Source organism: Colius striatus, chromosome 1 (assembly GCF_028858725.1).
Source record: "Colius striatus isolate bColStr4 chromosome 1, bColStr4.1.hap1, whole genome shotgun sequence".
Classification (NCBI taxonomy): domain Eukaryota; kingdom Metazoa; phylum Chordata; class Aves; order Coliiformes; family Coliidae; genus Colius; species Colius striatus.
Genome location: NC_084759.1, coordinates 141,373,537 through 141,391,978, shown reverse-complemented (window position 1 = coordinate 141,391,978; position 18,442 = coordinate 141,373,537). Strand labels below are relative to the sequence as shown.

Genomic DNA, 18,442 nt, shown 5'->3' with positions numbered 1-18,442 from the left:
CTGCTACAGAAAGTAGTGTTAGATGCTTTGAGAATTATTTTGTCCCATGTCTGCTAACAGTGAATCAGTTTTTAAGCCAGTACAGTAAGACCTCTGCTGACTGTTGTCAACGGTGAATCACTTTCCTGTCATAGAGAGAATCTTAGGAAGTGCTTCAACCCAGCAGAAATATCTTGTTCAGAGTCACTCCCCAGATTTTAATTTGTCTGTTATTGGTAGTGGATTCTTCGGCTTCTTAAATCACCTCAGACTCATGCCATTGCATCCAAATACAGTTATTTCTCTCTGTGCAGCATTATGTGTGTGCCAAAAGACAGATAAAGAGTTCAAATGCCTTACAGGACCTGTGTCAAGCAGAGCTACAAAATTGGAGTCTATTTCTAGCTTTGACTGGCTAATGAAATTATTTAGGTGAATAAATCCAAGTGCATGGAATTAGATATTTAAGTGCAAATATAGTGGGAACATGGCCAAATTTTCAGGAATGCTTAATTCCCAACATGTTATTAATAGCAACGGAATCTGTTATTGTTTAGACTCTTTTGAATTCAGACCATTTGCATAGACAACAAAGACAAATCGGTGTTAGTATCTAGGTTTAAAAATATCTTCCGTACACTGTTTTTCCTTCAATTGCTGGGAAAAAAAAAAGAAAACATTACTTTCCCCATGGTTTCATAATGTGCTTATATATCTTGAAGTGATAGGTGATGTGTGAAAGCAACAAGTCTGTCTGCATAAAGTCATACATATGTTAATATAAGAAAAAAAAGTGACTGAAAGAAGAGTCATACTTGAGAAATAAATATGTTAGCAAATGAGGTGTCCCTAGCATTAGGCCAGCCTTTAACCAAGAGAAAAGATAGTTCACTTATGTCTGTAGCTGGTTCAGTCCTACCATGGCATGACTCCTTCTTCATGACCCCCACTAAAAAAATTAGATTTGTATATCAGGGAGTTCTAGCCATGTCTAGTGCTTACATTGACTTACAATATTAGTTTAACTTTATTTACTTCTACTGCTATTTTCATAAACGCCTGGGAGGCATGAGACAACGTCAGAGATGTTAATGGCAGTTCTTATCTTTCAGGCATCGGATCTCAAAATCAAAGTTTAGGTAAGTAAAACTGACTTTCACTTTTCCTCTTTTCCACTGGCTTTATTCCTTACTTTGTGGAGTGGTTTAGTCCTGCATATGTGAGACACAGTGGTGATTCTAGCAGATATTGCCAAACTTGTCAGATTTTAGTCAGTCATTTACCAAAAAATCAAGATTCTTTTTCTTAGTTTCATATGAAAACAAGGCACAGGGACTGGTGTGGAGTTTTTCTGGTGGTATTTTTCTCTTGACTTAAAAGTTTTGAAAATGTTAAGCAATCCCCAGGTGGTCATCTTGTGGATTTCTATTGGAAAGGCTGACTGAACTCATGAAACTTGGTTTCTGAGGTCCTAGTCCATTTCTGTCTCTTCAGCTGGAGTTGAGCTGCCTCCATAACTATGAATTCAAGGTCAAGTTTACTTAAAAAAAAAAAAAAATGGTTACTTTTCAGAATAACTGGGACAAGTGAGTAACTGTCCTTTGGCTTACCTAAATAATGAACATTAATGTAAATCCAGGAATGCACATAAGCATACATACCGTCTGTATGCATCTCTGTGAAAAGACTTGCTTACATGATCACATTCCTACAATCTATGGATTTATTTCTATGTAGGTGTTAACACAAAAACCGCACTTACGTCATCACACGGTCATGTACGTTCACATTTGTGCACAAGTACATAGAAAAGTGTTGCATTACTAGTGATCTTATGACAATGTGAATGTTTCTGTTTTGTGCCCATTTTGAAAGTTGGAAAGATCATTTTATGTTCCATATCCACTGCAAAACACACAACCATTATTAAATGTTTCTACTAGTTAGTCTAGGTGCCTTTATAAATTGCATAGCTAAAAGAGTCTGTATTTGATTACCTGTTTAAATATTGTAGAATTCTTGGCCAGTGTGCAATGTTCACATTGCCTGGCTTTTGTTCATATAGATGTTGAACCTTAACCTCAAGCATGGCCATAGTTTATTACTGGAAATAATACATAAGATAAGACCGGCCAATAAAATTTCTCTCTTCCTAGAGTGTTACAGAATCACAGAACTACAGAATGGTAGGTGTTGGAAGGGACCTCTAGAGATCATCTAGTCCAACGACCCTGCTAAAGCAGGTTAACCTAGATTAGGTTTTGAGACACACACAAGCATGCACACACACACATATATATGTATGTAATATCTATATAAAACTATTAGATTTATTATACAGTGGCAAGTGTTGCCTGGAAACTGGTTGCTATGCAAGTTAAATTCTAAAGAGTAGGAGGTGTGTAATTAGCTTTAAATATCTTCTGTGGTTAGTAATTACCCTCAGAAATCAGTGACACAAGGGGATGTGTTCATGAAAGGCTAACTTTAAAAGGTCTGTTGATTAGCAATTTGTATCCCTAGTTCCAGGCATAAAGGTGAGATGCTGAGGTCTCCTCATTGGATTTACTACTGAACCTGTCTGAATGTTGGAAATGTTCCATGGATTTTGTTTGACCTAACCTCTCCAAGGATTTAATCCAAAAGTATACAATGGGTCTCTTTTCTTTGACTATCCTGAGGCTGGGCAAGGCCCCACTGCAGGCCACAAGCACTAAATAGAAGAATAATGATTAGTTTTGTGGGAACTGTGCTAGAAAACCATTCAAGGTACCTGCGATGGATGTCTTAATCAGATTAAGACGTTGCTTGCAGAAGTTTATTCAGCCACAAATGTTGCAAATTGGCTTCAGTCTAACTTTATTCCTATAGCTAAAGGAAGGATGATCACAACGGTTAACTGGGGTGAGAATGGAAGAACATTTCTCAGGGTGAACTTTAAAGTTATTTTCTACCACTCTTGAACAATAAATCAAGACCAGAGCCTCTCTTGATAGAGATTTCCAATAGCCTAAGGATCTGTCTCTGAAAAGAACTTTTCCTTTTCCAATTTTTCAAGTCGCTACTGGCGCCGATGGAATCGATTCTGCAGAAGAAAGTGCCGCGCTGCTGTCAAGTCCAATGTTTTCTACTGGTTGGTAATCTTCCTTGTGTTTCTCAACACCCTTACCATTGCCTCTGAACACTACAACCAGCCAGACTGGCTCACGGAGGTCCAAGGTGAGGAGAGGCTGATAGTTCTGTTTATTGTGGTCAGTGTCACAAAAGGGGCCCTGAGGGAAGAGATTTTAGACTACACAGTGTAAAAGAAGCATACACAGCTCCTCTGTGAGAAAATTTCAGGGGAAATGTAAGTTCCTCATTTCCAATCGAAGCAGTGTTCCACCGGGTGCAGGTGAAATCAGGAGCTTATGCTAAATATATATTTGCAGCAACTGGATTTCCAATTTATGGACAGCTATTGAGAGCCATAGATTCTTCAAGGTTTTCCATGAAATGGCATTTGTGATAAATTCTAGTTACCAGGGATGTGAAGAAGAGTGATTTGTAAAGTTGTTCTGTCTGCAGAACAGTTGAATCCTCACTGGAGGTGAGAGCAGCTGAAAGGCTTAATTAAGCAACAGTAGGTAGCACAGCAGCTCTTCTATTCCCACTCTCATTTGCAGATGATAAGTGTGACGGGAGGCTGTGCACAGGAAGGCATGTCCCTGACATGAAGGTTGTGTGGTTGTATAATACTTTGCAGCTGTAGGTGCAACGCTTAAGAATCACTGTAAGAATCTTTGTAAAACATTTCTGTGAATGAAATGCCCATGCTTTTGAAGTCCATTCTTTGACCCAAGCTTATATGAAGTTAACCTTTCAGACTGATGCCAGAAGGGATTTCCTATGGGCAAGGACCGATGAGTAAGCTGTGATGATCCTTTGACTAAGTTTTATTAATCTGTTTCTGTTTGTTTTTCATGAGACACTGCCAATAAGGTGCTGCTAGCTCTTTTCACGGCAGAGATGCTGCTGAAGATGTACAGCCTTGGTTTACAGGCCTATTTTGTGTCCCTCTTCAACCGCTTTGACTGTTTCATTGTGTGTGGAGGAATCCTGGAAACGATTCTGGTAGAAACAAAGATCATGTCACCGCTGGGCATTTCAGTGTTGAGATGTGTTCGACTCCTGAGAATATTTAAAATCACAAGGTACTTTTGTGCTTATGTAGGAATTAAGTAGGGCTACTGCTCAATGCACAACATACATAACTACAAGTCACTCCTCACATCCCCAGTGATGTGAGTTTTTACTTCTACCACTAATTCAGTAGCAACAGTGCTAGATTGACAGCCCAGATCTTCTGACATCTGTGGCAGGACGGGGAGGGCTGTACAGACTGGATATCCCTAATGTGAGTGGGAGGGATTGGTGAGGAGTCTGGCACAGAGGACTGGAGGCACTTGATACCATGCAGATTGTTAAACTGAAATCTGGAAGGATAATGTGCACTGAGTTTGGGCTCTTACGGTTCCCTGCAAAAGACAAAGTGAAAAAGAAAATGACAGATAGCCTTGTGATCTTTTCTGTTGCTTTATGGTGACAGAGAGGATCCAGAAAGACTGTTTCAAGCCAAAACAATATTCAACTGAGGAGCCCATGCCAGGTCCAGTAGGCTCAACAGTGGCCTGAACAGGAGATAGTGTCAACATTAACTACAGGCAAAGGATATTGCCAGTCCTTCTCCTTCAGATGAGTCCAGCATGAAGTAGCAGCTTTATGAAGAAAATAGACTATTCCAGACTCCCATCTCCTCTGGTTTTCTTTTTCCTTCTTTCTTCTCTCCCTCTAAATAAAGGTGCAGTGGGGTTTACTAAACAGTCACTGCTTCCTGCAGTCAGGTACCTCCAAAACACCAGCTTGATTTGGTGGGAGTTTTTCAGCTTGAGGGGAGGTTTTAGGAGAGATCAGTTCCCAGCTTACCCAGATGTGAGCTCTTGGATCACCCGAAGCAGCACGGGGTCTGTCTTTTCCGATGTGGGCACCAGTCAGCACCTTATAAAAAGCCTGACTGAGGTGGTGAAAGCACACGTTTTCTGCAAGCTCAGCTATGAAAATGTCCCTAGAATTGCTATAAATTTCCCCAGAGGAAATTTCTGACAAATTTGAGATAAAGAACACAGCACATGAGAAAAACAAGACCAAAACTGGAAGACAGTCAAGATAGCAGAGCTCAGAGGCAGAAAAAACAACAGACTTGGAGTTGTGCATTGTACAAAGATTTACTCTTAAAGCTTCTGAGCCTCAATTCTCTGGCAGGATGAATAGTTTTCAGGGTCAGACGGCAGAGTCAGAAAATCACTTTACAGCCTCTGAGAGAGGGGACAAAGCAAGCCTACAACTACTAAAAAAGGGAAAAAAAAGGTAGTCTGCTTAGACTTCTGATCATAGAAGAGGGGAAAAATCTTCCAGCTAGCAAGTGTTTCTAGCAAGAAAAGCATCTTCGCCCTCTCAGAAATAGTGGGGCTCTCTGATATGGTGACTGTTTTTCCTGGATATTTGGGTCTAAAAAGCTATCATCATCGAGTCCCAGGCCTGGTTTCTGAGCAAACCAGTAGCTGTTTCAGACATTGGGTAATCAGATACACCAAGGGCAACATACCAATAGCTCTAAAAGTGTAAGCTTCAACATAGCATCCTGGAGAGGTCATTGTTTTTTTCAAGATATTTCTCCGCTCCTACACAAAATATATCATCCAGCTAAGAAAATTCTCCAATAGAAAGGCAAATGTTGAGAGAATATCGTTGATACTTCAGGAAGCTTGAGCTATTGGAGCACTCAAATGTTCCTAAAGCTCCTGGCAGAAGTGTAATGTAGGAACCATCAGTAGGACTAGTTATATTTACCTTCATTCTGCAGCAGAACTAAAATATCTTTTTGCATGAAAGCAATGTTACCTGGAATACATCTCCTGCAATTTGTTCATGAGTCTACATGTAAAGCACAGAGCTGAGGAATAACTCATAATGAATAATGTATTAATTGAATTTTTCTTTCTTTCCTGTTCTTAAAATACTGTCAAGTAGGTTGCAGTAGTCTCAGATTTATCTGTGTTTTCTAATTATTCAAAATATTCCTCATGATTTTTCCCCTCCGTGGGTGAAGTTCACCCTCGTGTGGAAGGCCCTAGCATAAGCCTCCAAAGCAGTGTTTTAGTCCCACTCATGTTGTACTGCAGGAGAGAATTTTTTGGCATTGAAACAAAACTTCTACCTCTGATGTTCTCTGGTAAAATACAAATTTTTCCATTATTCACTCAGCTCTAAATATAATGATGATTTGTTGACAACATTATTACTATTGGTAGAATACACCACCTGAGTGCAATGATATTACAGAAAGATACAATCTTAGAAAACTGTGAAGAGTAGGAGGGATCATAGTGTAATGCTTTATGTCAAATATATATTCAAGAGCAGTGAAATGGGGAGATACAGTGGAGATGGAAAATTGATAATCAAATGCGTTAAAGAGGCACAAAACAGGAAAATTACTCTGGTGAGAGTATATCAGTAGGTAGCCTAATCTTTATCTATTGTATGGATTTTCCATGGTAAACAAAAAGCACAAACAAATTATGGGTTCGTCAAGATGATACACTTCTAGGAAAAACACAAATAAAAATCTCTAATATAATAGAAACAAAGACACCATCAGATGAGCAATGCATCATTTTAGAAACCACAGTTCAAATTTCAAGAGCAAACATTTCTTCCAAAATTACACTCATCAGAATCATTTAGTCTTGTATATTAGACAAACAAACTATATTATTTGGTTTATTCTCCCTAATTTTTGCAGAGTTTTGTAAAAAATCTCGCTTTGCTATGAGAAGACAAGTTATTTTCTCTTTATAAATAGTCCTTTACTGCTTTATAAATCTCTATCTTTAGCCCTCTATACTTTTTTATGTATAAAGAAATCAATTTATTTGCAACACCATAGTGAAACTGAATATTTTATACTTTACCACTCTATGTCACTATTAACTGTAGGGAGGAAAGACAGGGCACCTTTTTTTCATACCTACTTTCAAAGTTGTTTTATATTGGATGAACAGTATGGGAAGCGTTCCTACAAAATGAGACAACCAACTGTTGCTACTGTTTCAAGCTCTGCGTTGCCAGTATCATAAAGACATTGTGGAAGGCAATGGAGAGGAGAGGGGTGAGGATAAATGAACACATTCAGTTCTAATCCAGTTCTGCAATTGATTTTTGTGTGAGATGTTGAACAAACCGTTTAACTTCTCTGCATCATTCCTCCGTTTTGAAACGGTGATCATAGTCACATCCTACTCACTGGAGTTTTGCAGTACCTCATTCATTGGCATCCTCAAGGATCTGAGATCTTCAAGTGGGAGATGTTAAGAAGCGTATTCATTTGCCTATAAGTCTGAGGCAGCAGCAGTGCTTTCCCCTGTACCTCCCATTATATTCTGCCTGATTTAAAACCTCCAACTCCATCCAGCAATGCCATAAGACTTATTGTAACTGGGTTTTTATTTCTAGAATATTAACCAAAGAGGACAATGTTTTTCTTTGTCTGGACTTTAACCATTCCTGACTTAAAAGCTGTGTGTTTCATTGAGTAACCCCAGATCTCACTTTGAGGGGACGTTCATGTTAGTTTTGCAGCCACCTAATGTGACAGATGGCAAGCTCAGGTCAGGCTTCTAGGACACTAAGACAACAGCTATTTTCATGTCCTAGTCAAAGCAAGCCTTCCTTATCCTTTTTTTCCTGTTTACTCTCCTCTTTTTTCCCCCCTGATTGGTTTGTTTACTTTTCTAATGGTGTTGTATTTCTAGCTAGCATTCAGTACACAGATAAAACAGCACTAATCTTATCACCAGGTCATTTCAGCTAATTGCTTTAAGTTTGATAGTTACATAAGAAACTGAATCTCAGGTATTGAGCTGTTTTTACAAAATGCAGAGCTGATAAAAGTCTGTGCAGTTGCACTCTGAGATAGCAAGACATTTAAGCTTCAAGTGAGTCACTGAGACCATTCAGATGTGTAACAGCTTTACTGTAATGTTTCTAAGAGCATTGCTAGAAAGACCTAGAAAATCTATGTCCTGGATGACATTGGAGGACTTGTAGAGACATTCTGGACTCCATTAATTTCTGGTCAAAGGATACTAAAGTCAGTTAAGTTTCATCAGATTTTTTCCCTTTTCCTGTGTCACTTTTCATCCTCCTGAAGTGTGAAAGTATGTGAGTTGTAAGCATAAATGCATATACAGCGAGCTGTTACATTGCACATTCAGTGCATGGATATTTGGTTGCATTGAGCCCACACCTCCCATGCCCTTAACTTTGCTCTGTAGTTTTTCATTGCTCATCTCTTTAATTGCAGTTAAGCTTTAAAGCATTCTAGTTTTCTCTGATGTGCTGAAGCTGGGCTGGAGGCAAAACATCACAGTTTTCTTTGAAGCTCAGCCCTTGGAGATGAACCGGCTGCTGAACTTCAGAGGACATGGTGGTGTCCCTCTGAAGATCAGATTGCTAACCTTCCTAGAGCGATTGGGCTGCTCAAGCATTCCTGTCTTCCATGGGACAAGAAAAATCGTAGTTTTACACTGGCTTTTTAAAATATTAGTGTAACTGGGATTTTAAGAACCTTTATCTCTAATGCCTACATTATCTTCAGAAAAAAAATGTGTATTGAAGGATGAGGCTTCTCCAAAGGACCTAGAGCACTAGACATGCCTGCCATCCTTCTCAAATGCAATTTTTGTCTCTGTGGAAAATATGGATAGAACTTCAGAGTCCTCTAAGGAAAGAAAGAGTAACTGTTACGGAAGTGAGGGCTTTGGGAGAAGGAATTAGAGGATGTTGGCCATGGTGATAGGCCTCAGGAGATGGTGCTAGAAGGAAGACTTGGAAACTACAGGCAAACATTTTGGCTTACTGATCCGTGAAAGCCGTTGAAGCTTGCTAGTAATGTGCATTCACAATTAGATGATTGGAAGATGACAGCTAATCTTCATCTCAGTCTGAAAACTCTATCAGACTCACAACTGCATAAAAGAGAAGTGGACGTGATCAGCTAAGCAGTAGACTCAGAGTGGTTGAGCAGATACAAGACCAAAGTGGAAGATGCTTTGTGGGTGATGTGGTGGATTCTTTAGCAATTATTTCTGAAACTTGTTTCCAACACATGCCAACTTTGCAGGCTGGCAAACAATGCAAGCAAACTCACGTGCTGCAGCAGAGTAGGCTGTTGGCATCTTTTTGAACCCTAAAGTGAGACCACAAGGGCAAGAAGATCCTTTCTCTGTGTCACACATCAGTCTGATGTGGGCACAAGTCTGAATACACTGGGAGAACAGGTCTTAGCCATCATCTGTCTTCAATGAAGCTCTTCTAAAACGTTCTGCAACCTGTTTGAAGAAGGGTAATGGATTCGATACTCAAAAAAACAGTGATGGTATGCTCTTCCAAGAGCAAAGGAAACACTAGACTTTATGAATCTCTTTTAGGGTCCATGCAAAAGGGCCTTTAACATCTTTCACCTTCCTCTCAATCTCAGAAAGCTTAGCAACCTCTATTTGTGAGTGAGCCCAAGTACATACTCACACACACCAGATTTTGGACAAGTTTGTATTTGCATCCAAACTGTTTCTCCATCTGCTCTTGTTAGTTATTACAGGCCATTCTCTGGAGTGAGGTATTCTGGCTGCCATAACATCTGTGAGTGTTGTAATGAGGTTGGTTAGAATGTAACTCACTGAAGCAGCAAGAACTAATCACCGTATATTGATATAAGATTTGCAGAGCCTTAGATGGAAAGTGCTGCAATAATCTTCTGGGTGTTCGTATGGGGTGGGGGGTGGAGAGAATTGCATATGTACACGTGTGGTAGTAAAATTACTCATTAGCTGCAGTAGGTCTCATTATCTTAGGGAAGCACATCAATGATTCACTGCTTAACAGGGTGTTCGGAAATGCCTGCTAGACACAGCAGGCAGCCTGAACCAATATCCTGTGCAGTCCATGAGCACCTGTCTTTGAGTGAATGAGTTTTAACTGTCTGTATTTCCTCTCCCAGATACTGGAACTCCCTGAGTAACCTTGTGGCTTCACTCCTGAATTCAGTCCGCTCAATTGCCTCCCTATTGCTGCTTCTCTTCCTCTTCATTATCATCTTCTCACTCTTGGGGATGCAGCTCTTTGGGGGCAAGTTCAACTTTGATGAGATGCAAACTAGGAGGAGTACATTCGACAACTTCCCTCAGTCCCTCCTCACCGTGTTTCAGGTAAGGGCAAGAGTTGTCCTAACGGGGCCCATACATTCTTTTTATATGAGGCAAGGCAGAGAGCAAGTCCTGCACTCTTCCCCTGCAGCTACACAGACCCCAAGACCAGACATCAGGCCAACAGCTCCAGGAGCAAGGTGCCATACTGTGGTGCCAGCACAAGGGTATTCCCTCCCACAGTGGGGAACCAGAGCTAAGACCCCTGTGTGTAGCAAGGCCACCTGGTCTTAGCAGGGTAGGACAAAAGAATGGCCATTGCCATGTTCCAGGGCAGGACCTGCATGCCAAAGCCCAGTCCTGCAGCTGTCTTCCACCTTCCCACAGTAATGGGGAATAAATATCTGCTCACAGTACCACAACCCCTACCATTCTATGATTCTATGAAATGGCCTTTAAGCTGACTGCAGTGATTTCACATGCACAGTGAAGTGGCAAAGGAGGGCTCTGCTGAGGACTGTCTTCAGTGCTGCAGGTTGTGCGGCCTGTCTGAAACAACAGACACATGGGAGGGGAATGCCTGGGGGAGGTGAGGAGACTTGAACAGTGTTATCTGACAGAACTGTTTGGCTTCAGCCTTCATCTTCAAGGGGGTATCTAGGTTTTTTTTACACTTTGAGCACAGATCCTCTTTACATTTTCCTTGTTCTTTTTGTGGGGTTTTTTTTTTTTGGAATGGACCAGCCAGAGTCTCCAAGCATCCTGGGGGAGGGGGTGTTCTCTAGGATAGTAGCTATCTTTGTGTTAATGGGATTTTCAAATTCTCTATGTGGTCTAACACTGTATCCCTTATTGGTGGGACTGTGTCATTTAGATCCTGACTGGGGAGGACTGGAATTCGGTGATGTATGATGGGATCATGGCTTATGGCGGCCCCTCTTTTCCAGGAATGTTGGTCTGTATTTACTTCATCATCCTCTTCATCTGTGGAAACTGTATCCTTTGATGCTACTCTTTTCTCTGAGCGAGGCTTGGAGAAAGCCACCCTTTGCTACTTTTTTGTGTCAGAAAATTATGAATTTCATACCTTACATTTTTACCTTTTCCTGAGGTCTGAATTTTGCCAAAAGTTAAACAAGTTTGTTTGATTTGAGCTAGTGCTAAGGCATATAAACAGTTTTAAGGGCCGACTGCATGCCAGTTTCACATGCTAGCTTTTATTTAGTATCTTTACATGTTTAGTGTTTTTATTTTTCATTTCCCTTAATTCTTTCATAGGTTTTTCTTTCCTGCCTTCTAGAAATTAATCTTTGTGTGTACTTACTCTACTTATTGCATATTTTTGCTTTAATTGCCTTTTCAGTAATAAATTCCATGTGCTTTCATCCAAGCCTTATGTGGAATAAAAATATGTATGATCTACAATATGTTATATACACATGCTGTAATAGGAGTAACATATGTTTGAAATAATTGATTTATGTGAGATCATATATTAATTCATGTATAAACTAACAGGAACTGTGTTTCATTTCAGTTACTGCAATCTGTGTGTTCTTCAAACAGAAAATCGTGCACTTTGTTATCTTCCAGCCTGTGCTGGTGTTAAGTAACTTCAGTTCTCTCTGGCTTCCAGTTGAAGTCAGGGCACTGTACATATCCCAGGAGATACAAAGCTCATTGCATGATTAGGCTGTGAGTGTCTTTTCACAGGAATTTGGCTATACCATACAGCTATGATTCTGTTCTGTATCTCAGTTTACTCCAAATTTGTTCATGTTTAGTTTCTGCTTCCCTAACAAATGATCCTGTTGTGTCAGAGGTGACACTTCTTTTTGTACTGATTCTTCTGTAAAGCCACCTTGTAGTTTCAGCCCAGCTGTCCTGGCCTTTCCTCATAATTCAGATCTCACAAACCCTGCTATTTTACATTTCTGTTGACCTGCATGCCCTGTCTTCAAAGAGAGATGGTGCAATTCCAGATATCTGAAGGTCTGAGTAAGCAATCTGCCTGACAGCTCAATAAAGCTACAGCTTGGATCTCCTTGTGAACTGCAGAGGAAAATATGAGCCAGCTCTACATGTTGGCTCACTTTGGAGCCATGAGACCTTGGAGGCCAGGGAGAGGAGTGGCTCTATTTCCAGACTAAGCCTTGAACTGGGGTTTACTTAAAGGTTATCGTGGTGTGATAATACCCACTCTCAAGAAACTTATAAAAGAAGCTGATGTTCATATTTGTAGATCAAGATCTGAACACAGACTGGCCAAGACAAAAATGAATCCTTGCCCTCCAGCTACATGGGCATGACTGGCCATGCATGGACTCTCTGCTGGGAGATAGACTTATCATCTTAACCCTACAATGCCCAGACTAAATGGATTTCTTTTTGGTTGCCTCAGAAACGCTAATGAGGGTGTTATGCTTACTGTCCATAAAATCCACTCATGTGTGTGGGAATACCTGTAATGAAGATGTTCAACTCAAGTACATAGGCCAAAACTGGAAAGCCTAGGTGCCTTATGATGTGAGGCACATAAGAGTGACCTAATCAGTAAAAGACGTAAAACATTCAGCACTCTCCTTATCTTCAGTGTTGCACTAAGTGAGACTCTTCTGACTAATTGGAAACTAAAATATAAGTCTGGACTTAGATGTTTTATATCAGTCATTCCATTGTGAAATTTTGGAAACCTCACACAGTGCGTTAGCCATTTGGATGGAAAGTGTGGGTTTATGCATGCTGGATATGCACGTGCTGAACGTTTGTGTGAATTGGAATTTTGGAAAACCCAAGAGATCTGATGACAGATTGCTAAAAATTTTCAATTAAGAAACCTTTGATATAATGTTGTTCTGCAGTTTTCAAAGCCTGTTTTCTTTAAGTAGCACACAAACAGATATCCTACTGAATGTATTTTTGGCCATTGCTGTGGACAACCTCGCTGATGCTGAGAGTTTAACATCTGCACAGAAAGAGGAGGAAGAGGAAAAAGAAAGGAAAAAGCTAGCTAGGTAAATCCATTTGCACACACCTATCTACACTCTATGCGTGCATTCCTCTGAGTATCATTACACACATTATGCACATACATATATTCAAGTAAGTACGTATCTGAAATATACACATAGAACTTCTCTGTGGGTGTGTCTAGATTATGTATCTGTGATTAATGTAGTAATATGTAGAATTATTTCTATAAACATTTTATGTGCAAGAATTCAAACTAAAAGACAAGACGGTGTCATGACCTGGAAGTCTTCACAGTTGCAATGATGAGAGCAATGCAAAGGAAGTTTGAATGATTGATGAGCTTTCAGGGCATCAGCAGAGAATGAGCTTGAAATGGTGTCAATGTTACAATCCTATCTGAATCTTCCTATTACCCTCTGATTGCTTTGGACCACAAGGCAGATTTTCAGACTGTCATTCCCACAAGATTCAGCAGCTTCCTTCTCTTGCCAGTTCTTTCAGTGTTTCTGCAGACTCTTTGGAAGCATAAGCTGGATGTAGAGCTTCTGTATCACTTCCAGCTGCCAGTAGCAGGGAAGCCTCTCCTTACTCGTTATTTCCATTCACTGTCTACCAGGCTGCTTGGAGAGGATCTCTTTCTGCTTCATCCTACATGCTAGTCAGCAGATTTATGTGACTCTGAGAGTGCAATGAGGGGCAAAACTTTGTAGGAAACCTAGCGGAAGCCCACAAGATGTGTGTTGGAAGTGGTTCACACGCTTGTCATTGGAAGGACAAAAAGATCTCTTCTGACAGACCTAGAATACATGTGTGCACACACAAGCACACACTTCCCCCACATGTGCATGCACATCCACACACACAAGCACATGCCGTTGAAAAAGCCACAAAATAAGAGAATGCTAAATAGAATTAGTGTCTCTGCTTTTGCCTGCAGATGACAGGTAAAGCTGCTGGTATGTAAGCTGGCCGCAGAATGGAAGTGCCAGCTAGCTGACTGTTATCATGGTGTATGTTGTGTTACGTTAAGTTCCTGAAATGGAAACTACTTTTCACCATTATAACTCTTCACTTTTTATCTTCTAAAATTGTTAGGACTGCTAGTCCTGAAAAGAAACAGGAGATAGAAAAAACAGCTGTGGAGGAGGAGACGAAGGAAGAGAAAATTGAGCTGAAATCCATCACCGCTGATGGAGAATCGCCACCAGCTACCAAGGTAAAGTCTGCTGCCAGCCAGCACTCTCTGTGCAGCAGTGGCATGAACAGCTTGGGTTTCTGTGGGAACAAAAACTCTTCTGCCTTGTCTGATAAAGTCTTTGCTGCTCTCCTTCCATTTTTCTCAGATCAATGTGGATGATTATCAGCCCAATGAAAATGAAGAAAAGAGCCCGTATCCCACAACAGAAGCGCCAGGTATATGTCTTCTTCCTCTTACCCCTGGTTTAACAAAGCTCAGTTGCTAATGCACAGAGAGTCAAAATGTTGTAGAAAGTATGCCGAACATGCGATGCTTCCATGATGAGACAGGATGATGTGCTTGCCTATTTTTGCAAAGATGTGGACTTGGCCTTTTGCAGTCTCTGTAGTGATTAATTGTATTTGGGTTGGTTCTCTGTAAAGCTCTGTGTTTGAAAATAAACGATTTCCTATCTGAAAAATTGAAAATACAGAGCTTTACATAGAAGCAAGCTGTATCATGTACAAACGCTCTATATGCAAATACACATAGTCTATTTTTTTTTCAGGACACAGTGGTCAGAGGGGACTCACAACAAATACTCCTGGAAGGTTGATTACTGAATGCATTTTGCACTTCTTTTTTAATAAAAAATGACTTATTAACACAATTCTAAAGTAATAAGATCTCAGCTGAGAACTTGAAAAAACAAGCTAGTTGGACCTAATTAACTTCTTCCTTAGATACTTAGAAAATTGGTTAAGAAATCTCAGAAGTTCAAGAAGTTTTTCTTCAAGATGTCCTGAATTGGGAGCAGGATTGGAGCAGAAAAATTATAAGCTGGTCAGTTCAACTTCCATTCTTGGAAAAATGCTGGAACAAATGATTAAACAAACTATATGACTGTAAGATAAGGAGATGAATAGCAGCCAACATAAATTTGCCAAGAGCAAATCATGTCAAACCATACTTATTTTCTTCCAAAAGAGCTGACAAGACTTTTAGACAGAAGTAGACTTCATATTTTTTAACTTTGCCAAGGCTTCTGGCTGTATCTTATAACATTCTCATAAGTCAGATAGAAAAACACAGTCTAGATAATTGGGAGAGAAATTCATCAGACTCTTCATGTGGAGAGTAGTGATGGCTCAAGTGAGGTGCCACAACCCATGGGCCTGTCCTGAGTTCAGTTCATTCTTTATGACTTGAATAATGGAAGAGGAAATACGACATTTGCAGTTGATATAAAGCTAGGGAGGATAGGAAACATTCTGGAAGGCAGCATTAGAATTCAAAGAGCTCTTGAGTATCTGGATAAATAGTCTAATAAAATTGAAAGTGCCAGGCTCTACACATAGACAGGAATAAGGAACTCACATATAAAGGATCTTAGGTGACAGCTAGTTAGGTAACAGTCCTTGAAAAAATAATCTGAATCTTATGGTCACAAGCTCAACAGGTGTCAATAACATTTTGTTGTCTTTCAAAAGGCAAACAAGTAGTGAGGTTTATAAATAGGGAAAGCATGACCCTTCAGTTCAGTTATGGGTTTCTTCTATCAGAACAGTGAAAGCTAAGCAGAGCAAAGCAATTGTTTTATTCTGTTCATCATTGATAAGAACTCAGCTGGGATATTGTATGTCATTTTGGGTTCTCTGTTTAGAAGTGAGGCTGAATTGGAAAGAGCATAGAAGAGTGCATTAATAGAAAGCAAGTACTAAGATTGAGAGAATGTGGTTATTTCAGCTAGGAAAGGCAGGAGAAACATCTTCAAATGCATAATAGCCTGTTACAGGTAGGAGAAGAAGTATCTCCATTATGAGAAGTAACAGATTTAAGATTCACACAAGGGGAGAATTTTATAATGGTGCAGCCAGAAAAGGTCATGAAAATGGTTGTGGATGCCCAGCATCATTGAATGCTGTTAAGAACAGGTCAGAAAAATATCTGCCATAAAAGGCTTAGATGTAACAGTAAGTTGATCTTGGCTTAGCAGAGGCGTGAATCCAAGAGCCTTTTGTGATCCTTTCCTGACCTGCTCTTCTGCGTTTCTATGGTTATTTAACAGGCTGTAATAAGTAATGAAACACACTTCTATTCCGTGATTTCTTGTAAATATCTGATAAGAGGCTGATGTGGTAGGAAAAAAAAGACACATTAGGTCATTTGAAATAGATGGACAAGGGTTTCAGACAAGCAAACAGGAACACTGTTCATTGCATCTGATTTTCAGTACAAAAATCCCTGCATTTGCTATACTAGTATTCATCAATATTTATAGCCCATTTATCAGGAATAAAGTGTGATTCCAACACGGTATAATACTGTTTTAACATTGCCTGGGGTAGATCACACTGGCTTTAATCTTGCCAGCACCTCTATAGGCACAGACACTTACTGGGTACACATTCCCAGTTGCTCAGGGATTAAAACAGCTTCATGTAGTTCTGTTTCTCAGCTGACTTGGACTTGCAGACCATCACTTTTTTTTTTTTTCAAATGAAGGCACAGCCACCTGTATACTAAATTTAAGCCTACTAATAATAGAATTGTGTTTTAGTTACCTTCTGTGGGTAGCTTAGAAATAGTCCAGTATGTGAACTATATGACAAAAAGTACATCTGTGTATATTTGTGTCATAGACATTTTATCTGCAGCCATGTGTTGGACAAGAGTGCAGAAAATAAAGTAAAACCACTTTTAACTCCTGCCATGGAGCACCAACCCCTGGCTTGGCATAATTTTGAACAGATCCTAAAATATGAATGGATCATCAGGTTCTGTCTTGTTTCTATTAGAAATGCAAAGGGACAGCATCTTGGTTATTTGTCATTGTATGATGCCATTTGTTATCAGGCCTATTACCAGAATTGTTTAGCAATTCTCTGTGAAGAGTAAAGTTGATCTGTAACAGCTCTCAAAATTACCTGACTGCTTCTTTCAGAGTTTGTTGAAGTCAGCCATGAGACTCAGAGGCAGTACAGTTTTGTGAGTCACTTGTTAGATCAGATTTACTGTAGTCATAGCTTCCATGCTGCTGTATAAAGCTCAGAAACAAGACCCTCTCAGAGCTGACATTGCATGTCACATCTGCCTTCTGTAGTCAGTTTGAGGGAGCTAGGCTCCAAGGCTTTCGTTAGCAAGCAAGAATTTCCCAGTCCCCATATGTAGACCTGTCTGGTTCCCTTGTGGCCATCTTGGCCAGTCCAGTATCCTTCTACTGATTGTTGATCAGTCCAGCTGTGGTACCAGAGATGCCTAGCAGCCATGTACAGCCTGTCTGGGAACACACTTTTTACTTTGCCACTTGCATGTGTATCCATTTCAGCTGTACTTTGAATGAAGCATCCTATTGTTTCTTAGATAAAGTCTACCTATTTTGTGATTTAAGTTGTTAACGCCCTTGACCTTTCCAGCACTGTGTACCATTCCATCCTCCGGAAACATCCTTCACCCTAACTCAATGTTCAGAAACTATTTGAAATAGTCACTTCCTTTGTTTTCCCTTTATTCTTTCAACCTACCTTGTTCAGTCTCCTGTTTGTCTTCACTGCTTCAGACAGTTCTGCCAACAACTTCTTCTGACTTTATTTGCTACACAATATTGCTCTTAGCCCTCAGAATACTCTGTGTACTTGCAGCTCATCAAATCACCTGTCCTCTTTGGTGGAAGGAGAGACTAGTTATTTCAGAGATTTGTGTACACTAGAAGGATTATTATGATGATATGTTTACTATAGGAAGACAGGGAGTTAGTCTTACAGTCTACTACAGAAACAGACAAAGAGTTCAGAATGTCAGATGAAGGTAAAACCTTGGATGATTCATGGAAACTTGAAGCAAAGCAATGTTCTTACACAAGGGTTCTGGTCTTTGTACAATAATAAAAAGAAATGTCCTCATCATTAAATTTCTCACTGATGCTGCACTGTAGTCTGTGTGTGGTTATGGCTTCACAACCAAAGGACATTACCTTTCTGATGAAGCATAATTCAAGGTCATAGTCCCAGATTTGAATTTTCTTAAAATTTAGGAGAGTCCAAATCCAGACCTGAACTTGGCAGCTCTG

General features: G+C 40.0%; 1 protein-coding gene across 3 annotated transcripts in view; it reads left to right on the top strand.

Annotated features, from left to right (window-relative positions):
- The window catches only part of CACNA1C (calcium voltage-gated channel subunit alpha1 C), a 486,392-nt gene that overhangs the window by 378,946 nt on the left and 89,004 nt on the right, over nucleotides 1-18,442 (top strand). For all 3 annotated transcript variants that reach the window (XM_062009912.1, XM_062009929.1, XM_062009919.1), the window contains exons 11-18: nucleotides 1,092-1,118; nucleotides 3,038-3,198; nucleotides 3,947-4,172; nucleotides 10,079-10,286; nucleotides 11,098-11,218; nucleotides 13,123-13,237; nucleotides 14,292-14,412; nucleotides 14,540-14,609. In XM_062009912.1, coding sequence (XP_061865896.1) covers nucleotides 1,092-1,118; nucleotides 3,038-3,198; nucleotides 3,947-4,172; nucleotides 10,079-10,286; nucleotides 11,098-11,218; nucleotides 13,123-13,237; nucleotides 14,292-14,412; nucleotides 14,540-14,609 — 1,049 coding nt within the window. The remainder of the gene's footprint in view (nucleotides 1-1,091; nucleotides 1,119-3,037; nucleotides 3,199-3,946; nucleotides 4,173-10,078; nucleotides 10,287-11,097; nucleotides 11,219-13,122; nucleotides 13,238-14,291; nucleotides 14,413-14,539; nucleotides 14,610-18,442) is intronic.